Genomic DNA, 24,191 nt, shown 5'->3' with positions numbered 1-24,191 from the left:
GTTACAAAGGGTATATCCATTACCATCCATCCATCCATCCATCCAGCGCACACTAAACACGGGCCCGTACTTGGCCGCGACTCGCGTTCAATGCACGAAGCAGCTATTGAATAAAACATACCTCGCTTACAAGCGCAAGTGGTTTTGCAAGTAACGAAACCAACAGCCATGAAGAAGCGTATGTCCGCGGGTACAAAATGGGTACTTTCAGTTCATTCTGATGCAGTGCGCTGCAAATTTCCTTCCTAAAATCCCGCGCCCTTACTCAGTTGTCGCTTCAAATGATCTCAGTACTTGTAGCAAGCACGTAGTGCGCCTCCTGTATATACTAGTTTTAACCTCAAGAACGGCAGTAAGAAAGTCTCTTCACATCGTGAATCATTACTAATTTCTCCCTTCATGTAGAGAATTGAGATATATGTTGGTGCATTTTATATTATATGTGTTACATTAACAACGCGTACACGCTTCAAACGCAAAAAAAAAAAAAAAAAAAAACACTGCTTCTTCATCCGAGAACCAAATCTTTTAAGAACTACTTGTTGCAGCATATAATGTGCAAAACGTAATTTATTATTATTATTCCTTTTGAAAGCGAGTATGGTGGTGTTGCACGAGCGCTATTTTTGCGGTCGATTCTTTTTAAAAGCAAATTTAACGAGAGAGAAAAAAAAAAAAAAAAAAGAAGCTATTTTGAGTATTTGAATTTGAGTAGAGAATTTGAGCTCCCTGTGGAATAGTTGCACTCATGTGATATATAGAGCTACACGTGATAAATTTTGCTCTCACTTTGCCCAACGTGAAAATATCACCATACGCAAAATATGACCTTGCAAATCCTCGAATATAAATTCGTCCTCAGTACTCTGTTTTTCTTTCGTTCGGTTGAAGAAGGAGAAATTTTGGACAGCGATGTCACCGCACTACTGTATGGCTTTCGTATGCGCGTAGACTAGATACAAATTTTCTGGTGAAAAAATTTCGTTTCCTTCACGCAGCTTTGCGCGTGCTTCTTATGCCTTACATTTAGCGTAAGGATGTACGAAGCGCAGTCGACTTACGTGAGGATCATCCCCGGAGCAACGAAGTCGGTGAACGTTGCGTCCAAGCTGCCGTAGACAGGCACGAGCTGCCAGTTTTCGCAGAAAAAAATAACAACTTGCATTAGTACGCGTACTATCGCGTGTATACAATACGAGCTGAAACAGTCATTCACTCTTTTTTTTTTTTTTTTTTGGCGTACCTGCTATATTTTAATAGAGCTGTAGTCCAAACTATAGAATAGAATGCAAATTTAATGGTCCCACAGTTAGTATCCTTTAACATATTGAGAAATGATAGGGCTTGTGGAGACCGCAGACGCAGAAAAGGCCCGGATCGGGGGCTTCAGCTCATATTGCCCGCGGGTACGTAAGCATACAGATCGTATCAAATTTCTCAAAAGTCGGTTTTTTTTTTAAATTTAAATTAGTTCCTGGCACTTTTCTGCGAGCGCAGGGACAGAAACTAGAACCCAAAGTACGCCACTGTTTTAGGCGGCTGGTGGACATAGTGGAACTTGAGGACGATGTGCGATGAGTGAATGCGCATTCTGTCTGCGATGCACTGTGGATTGTGTCCTAAGAGCATTGATATTACTTGTAATAGCATAGTTTGGCAAGACCACACGCACGCGAAAGGCCGGTCAAGCACACAAACCCGTATCCCTTCCCTAATTTTGCACTAAACTTTCGAATGAAGCGCAGGATGTTCACGCTCGCCATTACGTTTTGAGAACATGACACATAACATACGTCAGTGGTTTCCAAGTTTCAGGCGCCGCGCCCTATCAAATCGCCGTCAGTTGTTTGTTGCTTCGCGGATAACTCTAGGAAGCGCCGAAAACACTTTAAAGGAATCAAATCTCGCTAAATAATTTTAAACGAACAATAGTAAACCACTGCAGTGCTTTAAACACTGGTAACGGGATAAAAATGTTTGCTGATTATTTTTATTTGGTACTTGAGAACTTGTCCTGTCCAGTGGAAGGCTTTCGTGGTCAGTATAAAACTTGTTCGTTTACGTACCTCAACGACACTGTTCAGCCCTCCAGTGGACATGTTCCGTGCCTGGAAGTAGTTATTGAGCAGGGCCTCGGAGGCCTTGCGCAAGTAGAAATTGATGGTCATCAGGATTTGCTGATCTACGTGGAAAGAAACGCGGTCGTCAAAGGACCTCGGCATCAAAGACGCACAAGATACAGACTTGCATCGGAGATCGTGATTAAACGAGCAGTTAGATCGCTTGCAATCAGTTTTTTTCTTATATATAGACATGCATTTTATAATTTTTTGTTGGGTTAACCAGGCTGGCCTATATTCAAAGGTTGTAGCAAATAGTAAAAATGTACAACAGACGACAGGCGTGTTTATTCATGCCAAAATGTACCGACAAATGAATATATGTACTTCTTAAAAAAAACAAAAAAACCTATACGTACTTAGTGTTAATTTAAAGCTGCTTTCCTTTCCCTCAACACATATCTTTAATTATCAGTAGGAGGATCACCGATGCACCCTCTTAAGGGGCCATTAAAACACCTTCTGCGATAGTAATTTATGGTCATAATTTAATACAGAGCTCTGCACGGGGCCGGGTGGCATGGATTGTTTCAGGGTCCGGGCCGGGCCGGGCAATGGCGTAGTACACTTTCTAAAACGCCAAGAAGAAAATGCTACGCATTGATTGTTGAGATCTGAAGGAAACGAAGAAGCCGGAGTGCAAACGGAAATACTGAACATTTTCGATCCATCGTGACTTCAGTTCATACCGCAGAGTGCGTAAAATCTGTGACTTGTATGTGATGTGTCTCGAAACTTGGCAAGCATGGCAAAGACTTTTGGCTGAGATCGTCGAGAGCTGTCGAGCAAAGTTTGCCGTTCCTCCCACCCACCTCGGGATCCCGTTCTTATCGTGGTTCCCGGGGGCGAGCGCGTCCGATATGTCGTCCATTAAGTCGCCGACGCCGACCAGGGAGCAATGTTTTTACTTCAACGTACTGGCGGAAACGCCGGTAGGTACCATCATGGATAGCATCTAGACAGTCGCCGGAGCAGACAGCGCCAGTACTTGTAGCACCACGGAGGTACTGGAAGTACCGGAGTCTGGCTGTACTGAAGGCTCGCACAACCGCCGCCCAACGTTTGGTAGCGCGAGGTTCCCTTGTGCTCGAAGAAGTCGAGGTCCACTTGAAGCCAGTGGGGTCACACATTCTGTACGTCTCCATTTACCGCATTCCCCTGTACGTTCCGGAGGAGTGCTTGGTGCATGTCCCGAGCCACCATGGCAAAGTGAAACGCACGCACGCGCGACGTTTCGAGATTGGCCGGATGGCCCGGACCTCAAGACCGGGGCATGCATGGTAAAAATTGAGATGTCCAAGCCTTCTCGGAACTTCATCAGCGTCCAGGGACATCGGCTCATGGTAGATTACCAGTTCACTCTAGTTTCAGCTAAAATAACTGGATCCTGTGAAAGTAGCACCAAGCTCTCCGAATGGTCTCCGTTTTGGTTCATGGAGTGAGCAATTTCTCTTTGACCTCTTCATTCTTGGTAAGCTGATGTAAAGTCTCTGGTGATAGGTAACCTTATAGAGACGTTTCTTGTATACTTTGATTTTGCTATCGACACACCGGCGAAACAACCATACATCACCGCACCGGCACCATGCGACGTCGGTGCTTGGAGACACTGAAAAATACTTTTTCTGTCTTGAAGTAGCCAAAAAGAGTAATACCACTGTAAAGGATTTGTGGAGATAATCACGATTGATAAGTTGATTGCGTGCATAGTGCCCTAGACGCTCATATTGGCGAGGAACGCTTTCAGTATACCATGATGCTCCACGGCAATCTTGGCGCAACTGGTTCAGAACGACCCTTCCGAAGCTTCGAAGATCTGAATGGAGCAAAATTGCGATAGCCATGGCAACTGAGAAAGATCAGCCAATCACATTGCGAGGTTCGGTTGTCTTTTAGTTGACGTTTGTTTGTGTCCGCTAGCAAGCCGGGAAGGCACTGGTACTACTTTCCCAGGATCCAGGGACTTTAGTTTCAGCTATGGCCGGTGCCATTCTTGTGCTTTCGTACATATAGCGCGTGTTTCGCTTGTTTTACAAAACCACGAACATACACGTGCTGGTCCCTGGGCTGGAGAAGTCGCGAGCCAGCGTTCAATCATGATTTATTTTAGAGCTACCCCAAACTAAACACATTTTCGGAATACCCAGGCTTTGATCTTCCCGGCGTGCTATTTATTAGTCGTAAATTCAAAGTAGTTATAAAGAAAACCAACTGTAAAATTTCCCGCTTTGTTCATTGGGGTGACATGTTGTATAACTTGCGAGTCCAGCAGGTAGTTTAAAAAGTATTTGTGTAGTTTTTTTTTTTTTTTTTGCGTTTTGCTGGCGTGAGGTTTTTCAACGTTCATTTCACACCATCAAAATTCATGGAACCCGTTAGGGACAAGCTCTACTGCCCCCATATTAAGACATCTCACGTCGCGCTTTTAGTGTTGCCAGTAGAGACCAAAATTAAATTTTCAGTAACTTTGCAAAAAAAAAAAAAAAAAGTGAAAGACGCTTACAACTCTTTGTAGTGATGAATTAGAGCGCAGCTTTCAAGAAGGAGGAGGGGAGGGTAAGGAGGAGACGGTATGCTCTTCCTCCTCATCCGTACCCTATCCTCCTCCTGTCCTCCTTGCTTTTCCTTGACATAACGTGACGTCACGTGACCCTGGTGACGTCCCTTGACCCTAGTGATGTCACATGAGCCCGCGCTGTGCTTTATGGGAAACGTCCCATAATGCACCGCGCGAGGGTCCCTAGACCAGGGTCACGTGACCATCGCGCGGTGCATTAAGGGGCATTTCCCATAATGCACCGCGCGGTTACGCCGACGGCGACGCCACTCAAGCCGGAAACGGGCGCCTAAGAGCTGCATTCTAAAAAATAAGTTGGAATTTTAATCTAGTTAAGATGTGCCTGTTAATGTGTTGGAACAAATTTTGAGACAAACCAGTGACTACCTAAATCTCACCGGAGCCCCCCCCCCCCCCCCCTTCCCCGCCCTATTTTACTAGCGAATACTACAGGCACGGGATCGCGGCTTCGGAACGTGCTTTCTCAGAACGGGAACTTCGCGACTCCAACTATAGGTGGCGCCACTCATTTTCCAAAATGGCCGTTATAGTGAGGGTCAGAGATGCGTGCCGCTGTTGAGTCTGTCTAGTGTGCTGGCCTCACTGAGCGACACAAATTATTTCTGGTAATACGAGGAAGCTAGGGTGTTATGAGCGGAGGTCACCCCTTACCCTGAAAACAAGAACGGTGTTTAGCGTAATATTTACGCAAGGATACGCGTTTTAATTCTGGAGCGAACCGAAACTAACTTCTATCTTGGATTTAATTTCTCGATATGGGTTTTAAGTTCGGATTTTTTCACACCTCAAGACGTGTCTCACATCGTAATCATTTAGTTAGAGAAGTTGTTCGCGGAAACTTTATATTTTCATATACATGTTCGATCCAGGCTGATATTTGTAGTTGTGGTTGTTGAAAAAATCAGTGCCGATATTTGTGCGTTCTCGCTGCCTTTTCTCGCTCAGATAATCGTCATGGAAAATAATGAACTGTTGGCTTTTTAATGGGTTTTGGGGTATTTAGATGATTAACTGGTGTAGCATTATTCCCAGCACAAGAATAAGAGAATAATTCCAATTTTTGCAATATGTCCAGAAAACGTATAAATTAATAAACACTTTTCTCACCGGAACAACCCAAAGACGGAATTCGAGTCAGACAGCTAAAGTGTGCGTGTGTGTGTGTGTGTTTTTTATAGAAACGCGTGACAGCATATGACTTCATATCACATCCAGTGTTTGACTATCTTGATAACGATTTCAGTTTTTTATATGCTAAAAAGTAAACAAAATAATACCTTTCTGGAAAGATTATTATGGCTTAATGGCGTATTTTCGTGATCTTGGCGTTAATTGGGGCCATACATTGCCACGATTTGTATTAATAATAATATTAATATTAAAATTCACATTTGAATAAGTAATTTTTCATGCTCTAATATAATTTGTTGCTTATGATTTAATTTCAAACGTGCGAACAAAAACGATATTCAAAAGTGTGCTAATTATCACCACTGGTGTCAATTGCAGCAGTTTTAATTACCGAGTAATAAAATAAAAATAGTCTAAAATCAATGAAAATATTCTAGCTAATGCGAGAAATCCATATAAAATTACATTAAAGGGACACTGACAGGGTATTTATGCTCGCCGAGGTTTTTAGTTGTACGTGACATATGAGAGCTGAACTACCCAGAACAGAATTTGCGGCTCGAAATTCGGTTTCTTTCCGCCCGAAAACCGCCGATCAAGAACTGGCCGGTTCGAGTCTCGCTCACTCTCTTTTCCGCGGTCACGGGCCGTTTTCTAAGGTATCGATGCGACCACCAAATTTGATCAAAGTCGTGGGTCACTGAAGGCACACACTCAATGTTAAAAATAGAAAAAAATATGAAACCCATTTTTTGTGGCTTCTAAAAAGCTGCAAATACGTTGATTGAAAAAAAAAAAGTTCCACAGACAACCGGAAGCATTCTGTGCGTTCGTCGTTTCGCGTATCGTGGGACTCGCGGGGACGGCGATGGCAGCGGACGACGGGCGTGGGACCTTTATTTCAGAACTGTTGTTCGCGGTACCGGCGAATTCTGTCTACCTTTAAAAGAGAAATTTGGGACTGATCAAAAGAATTGGTATTCATCCCGTACGACACGCCCGACCACCAAGCCGGTTTGCACGAAGATGTCGCCGAGCCGTCGCTGCCTTCTCGTGGCTGAAGACATCGCTCGCGCAAACGTCAAGCACGACGTGTCTACTTCGAGTTGAATATGCACGCGTACGATTTCTTTACTAGGTGTGAATGTCGCCAATGCGTGGTGCTTCCCGACTTCGGCCCGGGAGTGCTTTTGCTAGAGGAAAATCGGCAGCAAACTTTCGAACTTACAGTTTACCGATCATTACTAAGGAGAGAGATCCACCACTAAAGAGGTGCCCCGGTAGCTCAGTGGTAAAGACGTCCGCTTCATACTTGGTAGAACCGGGATCGATCCCCCGTGAAACGTTTTTTTTTTTTTTTTTTTTTTTTCAAACATTTTCCGATGTTTACATATCTTTTTTTTTTATAATTATCACTGAAGAAACAGAAAAAAAAAATAACAAACAAATGTTGTGGACGACACTTCGCTGAGTTAAATGGTATGAGATTTCCTTTTTGACACTTGCGAACTCAATGTAATCACTTTCCACAAAATGCAAGGAGCATATAAATCGGGTAGCGTCCGCTTTCCGAGGTGCCCGTAAATGTTGAATTGCAGCCAGCCATTGGTCCCGACCCCGTTGATCTTTCGGAAACTCGGTCGCACAATGCCCCCTTTTTTTGTTTTCGGACGCAGCACATGTGAGCCAGCTCTTCACGCAACATCTTGGGTGTATTGTTTTCGGAGCCGATCATGGAAATTCACCACGGGCACTCACTACTCATCTCCAACTCCTCAATGTACAAAACAACTCATCTTGAACAACGAGCGGAACAATCATAACTGCAAAAGCGAACAGTTCCCGTATGCCGCATGTCGTGTCGTCTGCTACGGAGAGGAGAAAAAAAAAAAAAAAAAAAGAACGCACGGTCGGGTGTAGTCACGTGACTTCCGCCACTCACTCTCTTCTCTCCACTTCTCCGACCTCCGTCGGGTTTCGGTTTCGGTTTCGAGGAGTTGCGTCTTTTGGCTTTATTAAAAAAATACGCTACTCTGTTGCAAAATATTAATTGGGTAGTCCTCCGACACCATAATAGGGAGTTTTCGTAGACCGAGTTTCCCCCTCCGCTAAGCACTCCGCAACGAAGAAGCCGTGACTGCGCCTTCACACCGATGGCCTTGACCGTAGAGTTCCGGGTATCGTAGCGGGTTGCGGAGAGCCGTTGCGGGACGGCAGAAACCATCTACGAAAACACCCTAATAAAGCGCCTGGCAAAAAATGGAAAAAAAAATTTGGGGGTGTCAGTGTCCCTTTAATTGTGGATAAAGTATATTTTACTGTCAAAGTAGCGACTTCTGACAATCGGCAAAACATCCAAAGTCGCCGCCAATATCCTCCCAGACCAAATGCCCCCTCCCCATTTAAAAAAAATAAAAGAATTAATTATTTTTTTTTTAATAACATTTAGTTACTTTCATTTTTACGCTCCGTCGTTTTGCCAATCTCAGCCTTTCCAGTTCGAAGGAACGCCCACCTGCTTGCACGTCTGCTCACTGCAGCACGTTTCGTTGGCGTTGGAAGCCGGTGAAACAGTAGTGAGTTTTAGTATTGCGTATAAGAGCGAAAGCAAGCGCTGTTTGCTTGCGTTAACTTTGCTTGTACCACACTGCGCGTGCGCGGAGCCCAAAATTGCAGTCTTGGATGGCGCATAGCGATGAGGCGCACGCACAACGTGGAGCTCGGAACTCTAAAGCAAACGCACACCTCTTGCGTTTGGTTCTATGCGCAATACTAAAATTCTCCAGTAAGGTACAATCCCATACCGGCTGCAGCACTACGTTGGGACAGTGAAGAGTGTTGTTTGCATTCGAAAATGACATTTCACGAGCCATGATCGCGAGCAGTTCCACCGTGCCCGCTGATCAGGAGCATCGGGGGACCCTCACTAGAGCGCTTCCCGTTTCTGCCGCGGGAGGGCGAGCGTCGAGCTGGAGACGCGAATAGCTGGTGACAGGTCCAGAACGAAGTGGAAGCTCCTCCCATCCCTTTCCACTTCAACAAAGCCAAGGGTGGAGAGGAGGTCGGCTCCTCTCCAGCGTTCGCTCCACTAAAGTGGAAAGAGGTGGGAGGGGCTTCCACTTCGTTCTTGACCTTCAAACGGTTCGCTAAGTTCCAGTTATTTTTAATGTCGGACTGCCTAACAGTGGGTCTGTCTGATGCTATGGGTATATACGCACTGGACATGTCCAGATGCAGGCTGATGGTGCTCATACGGGCCTGGTCCTCGCTGATGTGGTAGCCTCCCGCGAGGCCGAAGCGTGTTTCGAACGTCGTTGAGAAGTTCCCGCCGATGTGGATGGCACCGTAGGCCCGGCCGCTGCTCACAGACTCCAGGGCTTGGCCCAGGTCCGTGTGTTCCACCTGTGCGGGACAGCAGCACACCACTACGGTGCCTGGAGCCCCGAAAGACGTCTTCGACTGGCGCGTGTAGCGTCCCATCTCGCCCATACATCAAAAGTGGTCTCGAGGTGGCTACAAATGTCGTCACAGAAGACGGCCTGTCGCGCTGTCGAATAGCGCGATCCTGGCGGCTGGAGTACGAGAGAACGTGAATGCCGCTGCCGTCGCACAGTGGTAAACCTTGGGGTCTGCTGAAGCTTCAGTGGACTCTCAAGCTGGAAAGCGGCCTGCAGCAGTACAGGCGTCTGCCACGTCTATACCACAACTGCTCTAATACCGCCAGGATCGCGACCGGCGACAGCGTGACACTTCTCTGACGTCATTAGGCGGACATTGAGGGACCATTTTTTCGGACGCGGTAAACACTCCAGTCGAAAACATTCCGTCTCACTAAAACCGTGTGCTACAACCAAAGCTACAGGGGAGAGAGCGTATCCCAACCTGTTCAAGATGAGGGAAAGGCAGGGAATCCCAGCCTTTATCTCATGTTCCTCCTTTTCCTCATTTTGAAAGGGTTTGGACACGCTCCCTCTCCTGTGGCTTTGGCTGTACTGCACTGTTTGAGCCAGGCCCGTGCTTTACGTCATCCTTAATGGACCCCACGTCGCCCCAAGAGGAAAACATGCCGAAGTCAGACGAGACGAGAGTCGCATCAAAGCGACAAACGCGTTCGTCTCGGCGCGGCCGCGGGCTATCGTCTCGCTCGTGGTGAGATGCTGCGAGACGCGCTGGCGTCGATGCTAACGCCAGGTAGGCGGTGCAGCTCAGGGGAAGCTCCTTCCACCTCCTTCCACTTTAGCAAAGCGAGCGCTGGAGAGGAGGTCGCCTCCTCTCCGGCGTTCGCTCTGCTACAGTCGGTGACAAGTCAAGAACAAAGTGGAAGCTCCTTCCACCCCTTTCCACTTTAGCAAAGCGAACGGTGGAGAGGAGGCGACCTCCTCTCCAGCGCTCGCTTTGCTAAAGTGGAAAGAGGTGGAAGGAGCTTCCACTTTGTTCTTGACTTGTCACCAACTGTAGAGTGGAAATTAGTGGGAGGAATCTCCCCCGAATCCTTAACCTGTCACGTTTGAGGGATGGGGAAAGGGCGCAGACCTTGTGTCCAATGGTTGGTATCGGACAACGCCGTTCAAAAGAACAGGAAACGGTGTATGGCAAATTGCTAGGCGATTGCGTTGCTTACGTGAAACGTTGTATTGCATCACAAACGTTTATATCATCGTTTAGCAGCAAATCTAATAGAACATAAAAAAAGTTAAAATAAACAAAAGGAAAATGTAGCTTGCGCTTTCGGTGTCCTATCATAAAGATAAGTATACTTTTATTATAGATCTTGTGCTCTTGTTCTTTTTTTTCCAACATTTATTTCCATTAATAAAATTCTTTCAGCTTAGCGTCCGCGACCAACGTGAAAAAGCGTAACGACGCGCAACCGAAACGCGACCGAGAAATAGTGGACTTTGGACGCAACAGGCGCTGGCCAAACTTCAGAGCTACAGGCCTGTAGGTCGTCGTTCTATACGCGCGCATAGGCGCTATCGTTTTTCGGTGGTGTTTGCTGATGAGCAGTTTTTGCACTTACGATCCAAAAGGCCGGGTCATCACGATTGGTTCTTACCTAGGAACTCAGCGGGTTCGCGCAATGAGCGTGTGCGTCAGCACAGCGGTAGGACTCGAATGTATTTTTCAAGTCAGTATACTTTGTTTCACCGTAAATGCCGACCCACAGAATCGTCTTCTGCCGGGAAGAAAACCGGTTCCCAGTTTCCTTTTCGCCATTCCCTCTCTGCTCTCCCCCATGTGCCCACAAGAGCTGGTCGCTGAGCTCCCCGCAAATAGAAGGAGGGTCTCCCCCTTCCCCGGGGGGAAAGGAGGAATCGAGGAAGACTTTCCTTCTTTCTGGCCGCTCGTCGGTCTTTAAATCCAGACGCAGCTTACGCTACGAGCTGATGGCATCAATTAGACAGCGTCGAAAGCGTAGCATTCGGCGTTTTTATCTGCGTGATAGATTGAAGGACCTCGCAGAGGGCTGTCCACAGGGAACGCCAAGGGCGCCTCATTCGTGGTTTTCGATTCCGGGACTCTTGGCTAATGAAGAGTCTCAATGACTTTGGTTACACGCGGTCACGCCGCGACTCTTACAGCCGTTTAGACAGGGCATATTTCACCCCAGAATTGTTATGCCCTCTATGTTGTTGCAAGATACTGTCTTTTCCGCCGGTCCCACAATACATTTCGAACCCTCGCGCATTTTTCGTGACATTGGCAGTTCCCGAGTTCCTGTCTGGACGGAGCGCCTTATGGGACGTCACTACGGTGACAGAGCTGCGCTACAACTGTATACCTGCGCGGCAGCATAGCTGCAACGTTAGCTTCACAGCCCCTTGACGTCTCCCAATAAGACGAACTGAAAGTTCAAAGGCAATCCGTGGTATCATTCGCTAGAAGGTGGAGCAGACGAAAATTGTGAACAACGTCGTCAGACGATTGCGCGTTATAAAGCGTGGTGGGGCAGGGACCTTACTCGTGTAAAATTACCTCAAAGAACTCCCGGTTACGAAACCTCAGCAAGGCGTCGTAATCGGATTATGACCGCGCCCGAGCGAACCGCAAATGAGCAAGATGGCGGCTCCCGGAGACCCAACTTGCAAACGTGTAGAGAAAAAGGGCCGCTGTTCAACACCGTCGTTTCAGGCCAATGCTTCCAATGCTGCGAACGCCACGAGAAAAGATGGCCGACCGCACCTGGAAAATAAACTTCGGACCCTAGGTGAACTGTAGTTCCTCTGGCGTTAGCACTCTCGTTCTTTTCTTTTTTTGTTGTTGTTGTTGTGAGTGGCAACAAGGTCTGCATGCGCCTTACGACTGTGTTTAGCTAAGTAGGATGTAAAGTAAGTAGGTGTGGCCCAGCTCCGCTGAATTAGTAAATAAAAGTTTCTTAACCAGCCAATCATTTTAAGTACTTTTGTCGTCTGTATGTTAGTATTAATGCTCGGCTAGCTGGCAGGAAAGGCAATTGTGGCGCTACTTTTCCAGGATCCAGTGACTTTAGTTCTCACAGCCTCGTTTTCTTACGTTACGTTACGTTTCGTTACGTTACGAAAGCTTACGTACAAGTCACCGGGATATCTACGCTTCATATTAACCGTGGCTACCAGTTCAAGGAGATATCTTGGCACGCGGAATTCAAGGCACGGATGTTTTGGTGATTTATACGTAACGTAAGAATACGTGCTGCGTGAACCAGCCTTCAATGCTATAACACTTCGTTTTGCGTTAAGTCGGACCGCAGTCAACGCTACTATACGATGGAGACAATTGGGCAGGAGATCGAACTACATCGGGGCGGTTTATCAAGCTTGTTGCAGTGTTGTATGGGCGTTTACCAAAAAAAGAAAGTTTCGAAGTACGTTACTTGTTACTTGCAAATAAAAGGAAGGCGTTACCGACCTACGTTACCTCAAAATAAAAGGAACGCTTTTTGTTACCTACAAGAAGTAACTCAAGTTACTTTTGCGTTACTTTTTCATTAGGAGTTAACACGTTTTATTTTTTTTTTACGTTAGAGGTATGTATAAGCGCCATGTTTCAAGGAACATTTTGTCTATATATAAAGACTGAAGATAATTGCCTTATATTGTTTTACGGTTTCATCCAAATACTCACTAGAAACAAATACAGAGACGCAAACTCAAAATTTAACATAGCTTGGCGCCTAAAAACAGGAAAAAGAAATTAAGTGTAATTGTAAGCGTGATTTTATATCTAAAAGTCTCGGGAAGAGTATGTAACGAATAATGTAACTACGCCACCCGTTACCCGAAATAAGTAAAGTACACGTGCGTTACTCGTAACTGTTTCGAAAATGTAACGATTACGTTACCGCATTACCGAAAAAAGTAACGCGTTATTGATGACGCCGTTACTTGTAACGCGTTACCGGCTTCTTGTCCCCACAACCCGGTGTTTACTAACACAGCGTAACAAAGAAATTGAACACAGCACGGCCTGGGCTCGAGCGCTTTGCTCTGACCATGCAGCGCTTTGGTCGCACGAAGAGCGGTCTGCGAATCGTTATCTTCGACTTCGCTGATCAAAAACAAACAAGAAAATCTGATTTGTTGTCCCCACAGCTGAAGCGTACCGCTAGGGGCGTGACTGTTCGACCTCCTGCCCAATAGGGTGCATTCACTGGCGGTCATACCCGAATGCATTGCTGCGCAGCGCGTTCCGACGGCGAGCTTCCACTGTGCATGTGCACGTGCATTCCACACCAGCACGATTGCCCGTCTTGAGAATCTATATAAGCGTGAGCGTGTTCTGAGCATGTCCAGTGAACAGCGCATTCCAATATGGCGTCCAGTGACTACCCCCGTTAGGCACTAGCGCGACCAAGAGGTCGGAATTCGCGATTGGCCGAAAAACCATAGCTCCACATGTATACTGATGATGCCTGCCCCATCGCCGTTTCACAGCGAAGCAAATCCTGCAGTCACAGCGAGGCGAATGCTGGCCGTGACGTCACGAACGGAATTGAACCACGAGAGAGCGCCATCGAAACACCTCGGCGCTATAATAGTGACTTTAAAGGGGCCCTCCGGGGCTTTCTAGGTCGTCTTTTTATGTTGTTATATTGCGCAGCAGGTGCAAGTTAATATGTATACAAAGTTTTAGATTACAAAACCGTTTATTAAGCTGATGGCAGTAGAAATATATCGGGACTATTTTCTCTTGGAAGACAATCCCCCATTCCCCGCCCATCGCTAAAACTTGACCAATGGAACTGCTGCAACTCGCGGTGAATGCGAACGTTATTATTGCAACACTTTTTAAGCTTGTTATAATTTAGAGTGAGAAAAACGTGAACTGACTGTGGTGAGGGAACACATAGTCCGCAATAGACCCTTTCCGAAATTCAGTGCCATCTGGAGGCTGAAATGGCGGTTTAACTTTTGCCATACGAATGGCGGCAATGAACCCGTAGCCTGCAGTATTTTATCGGGCACCGTCACTTTTGCATGTCAACGGCAGACGAGAATAAACTTTTTGCTATACAGGTTTTTCTGGATCATCTCTTCCAGTGTCGATTTACACAACGATGCAACCAGTCAGAACCAAGCGCCAAGTCAAGGGGTTTCGAAGTCGATTTTGTGCCACTAACAGGTTCACTGGGAAATGAACACTTACGCAGCGCTTGCATTCGATTCCGGTTTCGCAACGTGCTAACGTCTAGAATGTATAGGCTTCGAATCCTCAGCTTAGAAGTATCTTCAACATGTTCCTTCATCAGTAATTAGAAAGCCGCCATTCGTATGGCACATATACCATTTTTCAGATGGTGATGATAGTGATCAAAGTGGCCAGACTGAATTTCGGAAAGGGTCTATTATCGCTCCAAAACCAGCGAACTATGTTTTCTCCCCGCAAGCTTGTTGCTACGGGGTGATGCGTCGGCGCGTCGGCTCGTCTGCTTCCCGGGGCGCGTGCAGGCGTGCCTTTGCGGGACACGTGTTCCTTCTTCTCGTGGATCCCGAGTCCGAAGCCAGCTTTGCAATCCTTCCACGTCAACGAGTCAAACGTTTCCTTTGTCATCTGTGGAATGCGACTGCGTATTGCATTTGCAGTAGCAGCGCGACGGTGCGGTGCGACGATCGACGACTGCCGAGCACAAAGTCCGGAGAGATTCCTCCGCGGGTCGGCGGTCGGCCGCGTTGGTGACGCGCGTTGACGCCGGAATCCTTCGCTTGCTATTGGCTGACGTGTAAAGAGATGCCCCTCCCGTTTTCCGGGGTCATCTCAAAAAGGGGGGCGTGCCGGGGACTTTGATAGCAATTTTAAGAGGGAAATCTGCCGCGCATGACCGTAATTTTATGATTTTTAGGATCCTTAGGGCCTGTAGATTGAGTTACCGCCATAAATAGACCATCGCAGAACGCTCCGAAGGGCCCCTTTAACGACCGTACAGCTTCAGCTTCGCTTTGCTACACTCTGTTTCACCTTGTGTTTACCGCAGGAAAGGCTACAAGCGCGAGCTCCATGCTCTAGGGCACATCTCGCCGGCGCAAGCTCTCGTGCACTAAGGGCAGCTGCCAACGCTATGAGCTCGAGCTTCTAGCCTTCGCTGCGGTACAACTTAGGGTGACGCTTTCAGCGCGCGCCAAATTCAGCCGCCATAGCCGACCTTCTCTTGTCTTACCGAGATGTCGAGCGACTGAAGCGGGCGTTGACGAGTCTCCACAAAGGCCTATGCTGGGGAGAAGGACACAGTAGAATCTGAAATGGCAATTACCTGTCCTGCTGTGGTAATGATGAAGTGGATCGAACGGAATAAGAGGAAACAAAAACTGAAGGTCGGTTATGGCGGCGCCCATGCACAGCTGCCTGAAAGCGTCTATAGAGGGAGATCGTGCCGTCACTTCGAACTTCGAAGCATGGACTGAGCACGAGCCCGCGGGCACACTTTCCTAAACGGGTACGATCTAAAACTATATATTCAAACAACGCCAAAGGTTCGTCGTGATTTCGCTAATCGTCTTTATGCGCGTTCGCTATCAGTGGCTAAACCAACCACGCGCAGTAAATGTAACGTGATTCTGCGTGTTTTTTTTTGTGCGCACGATTTGTTTAGCCGGTGATTGCAAGCGCACGAAAACGACGAGAATCGTGAGAATGTACATACTTTTGGCGCTGCTTGATTAGCTCTATATCGGTCGGACTTAGTGCGAAACGCAGTACATATATATTGTAGAGGAGATCGAACAGTCACGCCTCTAGCGGTGCGCTTCAGCTGTGGGGACAATAAACCGCATTATCTTGTTTGTTTTTGATCCGAGAAATAGAAGATGATGATTCGAAGGCCGCTCCTTGTGCGACTGAAGCACTGGTCAGAGCGAAGCGCTTGTGGTCAGACCGTGCTAGGCGAGGTCCGATTTCTTTGTTATGCTGTGTTAATTAACACCGGGCTGTAGGGACCAACGTTGCTGGAGCAAGCTCAGTTTCACAGCTCCGCCTGCGACGTGGGCTCAGTGGCGGTCACGAGAACTAGCAGCGCTGCAGTCGAGTCTTACTTCCGGATTGTCTAGCCCGCGAAGCTTCAATAGCAATACTTGAGTTTGGGCGAGTAGGCGATTCATACTAACACTTCTCAGCGCAAGGAAACAGACGCACACACAAAAAAAAAACATTTCAAACACTAAAAGAACGAACACTCACAATGCGCTGATTCTGATCTCTGTGGTGTATTACACTTCATCTTTATCATCTTCTTTTGCTATTATACACATGAAAATAAAAAAAATAAAAAATGGAAAAAAAAAAAAGAAAGAAAAGGAAGCTTTCAACGCGGTGGTAGTAGACCATGCGCGAGACCGAGATGCAAGGTCCGACTGCAGCGCCGCTAGTTCTCGTGACCGCCACCTGGGCCACTCGCCTCTGCAGGCGAGAATACAGAATAGGGAGCTGCGAAACTGATGGCGAATTCCACTGGGCGTTTTGGAGCGCGCCAGGATGAGTTGACCAGATCCGGACTGGAGAACACGATCCGAACGGGGTCGCGCCGCCTACGAATCCCCAGTGGAACAGGACCACTGCTCCGGGATCGGCGGATGCCTTCCCGTCGTTCAACTGCCCGGGAATCCCCTTTCCGCGGCCGCCGCTGTGGTTTCGAAGACGTGTTCGCAATCGCGGCGCTAACACGTGTTCGACGCACGAGTGGCAGGAATGGCTCAGGCGCTTCTAGCAAAGATTGCCGGAATGCCCGTGGCGCCGGCAAATACCTTCTCTTCTCCTTCCTGGAAAACGAACCGGCTGCCGAGCCAAGGGGTAAGCAAGCGGCCATTACGAATTCTTCTGATGTCGAGACAATTTAGGCGCCCAGCCCGCGACGTGCTTATTCTGAGGCGAGATGGGCGAGATCAGGCGAGATGCCCCACGAGAAAGGAAGTCACGTGTGTGCGCCGAGGGCTGGCCCGACTGGCTTCCGGTTGAATCCGCCGAAATCGTGGGAGCGACTTTTCTCGGATCCAGATCGAGATCTGGAGCGGGAGCTAATCCAAAACGACCAGTGAAACACGTCGGCCTCGATCCCTATCGCCCAGTGAAAAGGCTCGCTCCAGAAAAGTCGATCCCGGCGCGCTCCAAAACGACCAATGGAATTCGCCATGAGTTTGCTCCAGTAACGTTGGTGGGGACAACAAGCTCGATAAAGCGCCCCCTATGGTTCGATCTCCTGCCCAATAGAAGCCGATATTTCGCCCCACGCCATTAGCGGCGAGATGTTTCGGTGTCGCCCTCCTATGGTTCCCCCTTGTGACGTCATTACCTTGCGAACAACAAGTTCGATGGTGTTTGTAAATAGCATGGTGCAAGCCTGAAATCATTGCGCTCTCGAAGTAACACTGCCAACACCGTCGAAATTAAAGTTCTTTCATGCCTGTTATTTCCGTCGATGGTATACCCTTTCCGACGTCATAGTCAGCTTTTGGGCCAATCGTGGAAGGCCGACCACAGCGACGCTTTCGGTCGCGCACGTCGCCAATAGAGACATTAGCGTAATTGTATGGTCCTAAAATATATACCTGGGGCATGACGGTGCCGTCCAGGAGCTTTAGAAAACTGGCGCCTATTCCCGCAGTGCCGTTGTCCTCATTGACGGTGGCCAAAGTCAACCCGAAAGGTGTCCGGCCGACGACGGCAACGAAGATCATTACCTCGATGGAGGGCAGGAGAAAGCTGTAGAGCAGCAGACTGTAGCTTCGCCGGAAATTGATCATATTTTTGTAGAGGATGGCGGACGTGCGAGCCCACGAGCGCTTCAAGTCCTTCCCGCGCGTAATTAAGTGTTCCTGCGTCGTCAACGCAGTTACGGACTGCATGAAAGAATACTCGGAATCGCTCACGTGATGAAAATGCGAGGAAGCCCGCCCCAGCAGCGTGCGAAAAACGTTAGCCTGGGGGTGTATAGAAGAGTCCTGGGCTTCTCCCTGCGCGAGCTGCAGGAAGACCTCTTCGAGGTTGCTGGCGTTGTGACCACGCATCAGGTCTTCCGGCGGCGCTTCAGCTAGCAGTTTTCCCTGGCGCAAGAAACCCACTTGTCCCGCCAGGCGCGCCTCGTCTATGTAGTGCGTGGTGATGATGATGGTCATCTTGTCCTTGGCGGCAAGCGTGACCAGGTGCTCCCAGATGGACTTGCGCAAGACGGGGTCAATGCCGACGGTAGGTTCGTCCAAAATGAGCAAGGGCGGGCTGTGTACGAGGGCGGCCGCCAGGGACACTCTCCTTTTCTGACCCCAGCTAAGGTAGTGCACCAGCCGAGTCCTCTCGGGGAGCTCGAGGAACTCGAGAAGGAAGTCAATCCGCTCTTCGATCTGTGTTTTGGGCAAGTTGTAGAGCCGGGAGAAGAAGACGAGCGTCTCTTGGATGGAGAAGGAATCGTAAAGCGCCAGTTCCTGGGGCATGTAACCTACGTTGGAGCCCGGTATCTTTGAACCCGGAGTGCCAGGAAGGAGGCCAAACACTCGGATATGACCTTTCTGGAACGGCTTGCGGCCCAATATAACACGTAGCAGCGTCGTCTTACCGCAGCCGGATGAACCAAGCAGTGCGTAGATGACGCCCCGAGGCACTTTCACGTTGATGCCCTTGAAGATCTCTACTTTGTCCTCACCGGCGCCGTACCACAGTTCGAGGCCTCGCACGTCCACTGCTAGCTTGCACCTTGTAGACGGATCGCTCGTGGGGGACTTGACCCCTGCGACGGCATCGCCGAGGAACCCTGGGGCACCCGGGTACTCCACTGCCTCTTTTGGTTCTTGTGGAGGGTCCAAGTCTTCTTGCCAGGATTTAGAAACAATGGCGATTTCAGGAGAGAGGGCTGTTTCAACGTCCATTCGTGTTGTTACTTTGAAGAGCTGACTGATGCTGGGTTCCGAATGCACGTTGACTGCGTGTCCCGCGCTGTGGACAATTCGGTCCAGGTGGTTGTTTAGTCGAGTAACTGGATAGTGTCCACCGAGGCAAAAATTCTGCTTTAGTGAACCTCGCGCTTTAGCGAGTCTCCTCCCTCTCGTCTTTCTTTGTGACTAACAAAGTGTAGGTATTGTTGTTTGTTGGCGGTGGGGCGGCCACGTGGGTACGACACATGAGCTCAGAAACTTAAAAAAATATTAGAATGCTTAATCAAAAGTCATCAATCTGAAGAAAAAATATATGCCGTTGTTTCAGAGTCTAGCAACTCGAATAAGATTAACAAATTAACTTTTTAGATTTTTTTTCAGACAACAATCATCGAACGTTTGGAATATTTTCTATCTAAATATGGCTGCTGAAAATAGTGACGTCAGACTGCCAACTTTCCGGTGTTGGTTAAAAAATGTGATGGTGGTTACCTCTCATCTTTCACTGTGCGCTTGTCACATACCATTGAAACTGTGGTTCGAACTAATATTAAGTAGCCAAGGTCACAAGACTCACAACTCGTGACGTCACAGTTAGTCAAATCCTGGGGGGCTATGTTGCACGTTTTGTACTCCCAGGAGACTAGGGAGAAGGAAGTGACGTAGGTGTGAATGAACGTATCTTAGCAGCACCAAGCAACGCGTCATCAGCGACTCCACCAATCAACATTCAAAGCGCGTTGTTGACGTCACTTCCTTCTCCCTAGTCTCCTGGGAGTCCAAAACCATAGCCTCCTCTATACACCAACTCAACTCTCCTACGTCACGCCGCGGTGGTGGCGCGCCGGACGCACTTCCGGTCTGGGGCGGTGGGCAGAAGTCGCCGTGCCAGACATGCATTCCTGTGTTCCTTTGGAAGAAACCAGACAAAAAACCTGCCTTCTCGTCAAAATGCTGCGATGGGGGCTTTACAAAGAAAGTCTGGGAAGGTTTGAAGATCAGTTTTCATGTGGTTTTGCACCCTCCGTTCGTCCGAGAACGTCGATAGCAGCCGTGAAAAGGGCAAACCTGACGCTGTCGAACTACGATTGCGTGTGCGGGCCACAATTTGTAGTCGCCAGATGTATTTGCTTTGTTCCAACATGACCGAGAGAAAACCCCCAAGTTGTCCGGACCACCCACGGATTCAGTGCGTCTTCAAATTCACACGGCCGCCTGATCGTTCGAACTTTCGTCTGCTCTTTCAAAGTTGTCTGCTTTTTGTCGTCTGCTCGTTCAAACAAAAGCGGCCCGTAGACCAAACTTTGACCCGGTGATTGCAATAAGAAGTAATTGCAGGCCTCAAAAGACTTAAGTAGGCTCGGTGTAAGCAGTAGATACAAGATGTTGATCATTGGTACCGGTGGCCATCACCTACTTGTTACGCTTTGTCTGTTCCCGCTTCCGATTTTCAGTATCGACGTCGATCATCGCCTCTACCTTCTACACTTTTGCAGCACGAGGTTCGTCGCGACCGAAAATAGCTAGAAGAGTCTCATCATGGTTGTGTACGTCCATTCTGCGGCGGTCATGCAAATACATCGCCGCACGTCAAATTATTTATGCAAAGTTTAGCAGCGTAACGAGCCTTGATGATTTCGCTCAGGCGATTAAAGTGGTAAGACATTGCGATGAGGACGTAGAATCGACAACTCCAACGCGAAAAAGAGTATGCAGACTCACACAGACGCCGACAACGTGACATTCGAATGGTTTGTTGACGCGGGACGCGGTGCTTCTTGCCCGTACTCCATTACGCGTGCGTTCCGACTGTCGTCTGCTCTTTCAAACTTGGCTGCTTTTTGTCGTCAGTTCGTTCAAACGACAGCGGCTCGTAAACCAAACATTGACCCGGTAATTGCGATAAGAACTAAGTGCAGGCCTCAAAACACTTTTGAAGGTTGGTTGGGGTAAGTCGGCTAAGTCAAAGTGTAAACAGATACAAGAAGTTGTTGATCATTGTTACCAGTGGACATCACCGACTTGTAATGCCCGATTCTACTTGAGGTTTTCAGTATCGATGTCCACCATCTAAGCTACGGTCCACGCTTTTGCAGTCCGAGCGACGTCGCGACTGAAAATAGCGAGCAGAATCTCGACGTGGGAGTCAGGCTTTAGCGCCCATGCTGCGGCGCCTACGTGAAATGAATCGCCGCAAGTCACATTATTCACGCAAAGTTTTGCCTCGATAGTTTTGCTGAAGCCGCTCAAGTAGTCAGACATTGTTAGGAGGACGTAGAATCAACAATTCCAACGCGAAAAAGAGCACGGGGACTCCCACCGACGCCGACAACAACGCAATTCAATGGTTTGTTTATGGGCGACGGCGGGCTTCTTGCCCACCATCGACGGCGCATGCGCGGCGCCGGTGACGTCCGCTAGGGGCGCTCCGGTTTGTTTGTAAACATGAGTTGGTGTATACGGAGAAAGCCTGGCGCGTCGCGTGAAAAGACGGCCGCCGTAAATGGGAAAGGAGGGGCGGAGAAACGGGAGCGGAGAGAACCTTGCCCGCTAGCGCCAGAAAAGAGCGAGCGGCCAAACGCAGAAACAATCTTTTTTTTTTCTCTCTCTTTTCTTGTCGCTGTCGTGGAGAGGAGAAACTCAACGTCCATCCTTTCCCGTTTCTCCCTGCGCCCTTTCGAATCGCCGCGCCCGTTTCTCCCGGACTACGAATCGACGGTGACGAAAACACAAAAACAAGCGTGGTTCGGGGAGCGGCCGCTCACGACCCAAGCGCTTGCTGTCTAGGTCTGCCCTTTCAGCTCTGCGCTACCATACTGGTCACCGTTCGGCGCGCTCCTCCTCTCCTTTTTCCTGCGGGCGCGCGCTCTATGGCTCCGTCGTCGATGTGCCAGGCTTTCTCCGTATAGAGGAGGCTATGCCAAAACGTGCACATAGCCGCCCTGGTCGTGACATATAAGACGATATATATAATTTATAATATCTTCATTTGACCCTAGACATCCATAGAGTTATTATAATGTACGCTAGATGTTCAACCGGCGCTAGTGTGCGGTTTCAAACAGAGTCATAGAAGGGTTAGACTAACGGGCGTGGCCTGCTTGACAGCTCGTCAACTACGTCACGTGACCGCCATGGCCACGCTGTGGTGGCTGGAAGGGGGAAGTGTCAGCATCGCGTAGATTGTTCCTTGTGTGGCAGCGCGCAAGTATATCATGACGAAAATAAATGGCGCTCATCGACTCTTAGCACCATTCACGAGAGCACCATGTACTGCGTAGCAAAGAATGCGAAACTGATGAGACAAGGCCGGGAGGTGATCATCATGGGCGATCACAACGGACACGTACATACGTGAGCTTGATGGGTGGGAAGGTGGGAATGGCCGGCGATTACGTAGTCTATAGTGGAGGACCTGCAGCTATAAGTGGTGAATTTTTTTTAAACCAGCGAGGGGCAATATACCTTGGGCTCTAGGCTGGACACTCGTCAAAAACGTCGGCGAGATTTCTGACGGCCGCGACTGGCCAATCGTGTCGGTAAGAAATCTCGCCAACATTCTCGACAAATGTCCAATTAACTTAGGGCCCCTGGTGTGCAAAAGGCAGTAGAACGTGTATAAATTATTTTTTGGTGTCACAAAAGATCGGGCGCTTCCTGGTGAAATTGCATACTTGGCAGTGATCACAACCGTCTGAAGAGGGCAACTCGGAAGAGGATGATAGAGAGACTGCCCAGCTTCGTGCGGCCTTACCTTATTGAGAACGCGGCGGCAACGGTTGCAGACCTCTTCGAGGAGAGCGACGAAAGCAGGAATGCGACAGGCATAACCGAATATGTGACTGTGCTCAGTGGCTTTTTCCGGCGGCTCTCAAAGTCCCAACCCACCAACATGCAAAAGCGGAGGAAGCGCTGGTGGGACTCTGAGGTGAAAACAGCGACACAAGCCAGGCAAGCCGCCAACGCGACCGAAAGAAAGCGGGACTTGTATCACCCTCCACCGCATGGGCGCTGCCATCGCGGAGTCACGTGATGCGGCCGCCATTATGTTGCTTCAACTCGTCCCCGCCTCCGCTCTGCCCTCCGCGCTACTCCAGATCTTGGCGGATACGTTGAATTCGTGTTTCTCGTCGCGTTTCACCGCGTTTCTTACCTCACTCCGGAAAGTGTCGTCCAATACTCATATAGTTTATACCATGTAATTGCATTACATCCTTATGTTCACAGTTTCTGCAGTTAATTTTGTGACACGTTTTAACTATTTTTAGTGTCGGTGTGTCGGCTACGTGTGATGAGGCTATATATGAGCACATGAATCAGCGTTAACGCTGATTCATGTGCTGTGTGTGATTCATAATTTAGAAAAAAGTCTGTCGGGACGCTGTCTGCTTTTGTGTGCTATCAACAATCCGCTTTCCAAAGACGTTGCCATGCCGACAATTATCGCGTTCATTTAGCCTTAGGAATGCCCAGAATCGAAACACTACCTGAAAAATGCGGCGATATCATTGCCCATGCTTTGCGGTTTAAGTGAGGTAAGGCAAAGCGAAAGCCTCCTGCATTATTCGTTGCTGACTAACGCGCCCGATATTGCAGCTACAACGACATATTAGTTCCAAAGCGACCGGCGCTCACTCACTGGGGCACCGCCATGTTTCCCCGCATTCCTACCGAGCCAGTCACGTGATCTGAAAGTCCCTCTCCCAGGTACTGCGGCTAACTTTAGCCGCGGTTAGCGCTTCGGGCAAACGGGCCCAGTTGTTTCACCGCCGAACCTGGCCGAAATGATTGGACGTAATCAGACGCATCTGGTGTCCATGTAAGTGCTCGCAATTTAGGCTCGAAATTACCTCGTGGTTGTTTAAGTGACTCAGCACTATCGTACGTGTCATTCGTTGCGTGCCATAAGAAAGTATCACAATACTAAGCGAAAACGGCATGAAATAGCAACACAATGGCGTGTGCGTTGAAACCAAAAACAACCAAATTGAAACAATCTCATGGCGGCGAGTGCACCAGCGCCCTCTACCC

The 24,191-nt window shown here is 48.5% G+C and overlaps 1 protein-coding gene across 1 annotated transcript; it reads right to left on the bottom strand.

Moving 5' to 3' along the window:
• Positions 1 to 1,949: 1,949 nt before the first annotated feature.
• Positions 1,950 to 19,407, bottom strand: LOC8030938 (ABC transporter G family member 23-like). Its single transcript, XM_042286977.1, has 4 exons — positions 19,352 to 19,407; positions 17,844 to 19,221; positions 9,048 to 9,231; positions 1,950 to 2,182 (listed from the first exon to the last, which is right to left on the bottom strand). The coding sequence occupies exons 1-4, from the start codon at positions 19,405 to 19,407 to the stop codon at positions 1,950 to 1,952; spliced, it is 1,851 nt and encodes a 616-aa protein (XP_042142911.1).
• Between the last annotated feature and the right edge of the window lie 4,784 nt (positions 19,408 to 24,191).

The sequence above is a fragment of the Ixodes scapularis genome, unplaced genomic scaffold (genome assembly GCF_016920785.2).
Source record: "Ixodes scapularis isolate PalLabHiFi unplaced genomic scaffold, ASM1692078v2 PGA_scaffold8__174_contigs__length_109621045, whole genome shotgun sequence".
Classification (NCBI taxonomy): domain Eukaryota; kingdom Metazoa; phylum Arthropoda; class Arachnida; order Ixodida; family Ixodidae; genus Ixodes; species Ixodes scapularis.
Note: the sequence above shows the minus strand (reverse complement) of the source record. Positions and strands in the feature narration are given on the sequence as shown.

What these genes read in the sequence shown, in the direction of transcription:
- LOC8030938 (XM_042286977.1), bottom strand. Translation starts at nt 19,407, where the DNA reads ATGTGTCGTACCCACGTGGCCGCCCCACCGCCAACAAACAACAATACC. An exon ending in AACAACAATACCTACACTTT is followed by an intron (nt 19,222 to 19,351) that starts GTTAGTCACAAA and finishes AATTGTCCACAG; the next exon opens with CGCGGGACACGCAGTCAACG. An exon ending in CCTGCATCTGGACATGTCCA is followed by an intron (nt 2,183 to 9,047) that starts GTGCGTATATAC and finishes CTTTCCACGTAG; the next exon opens with ATCAGCAAATCCTGATGACC.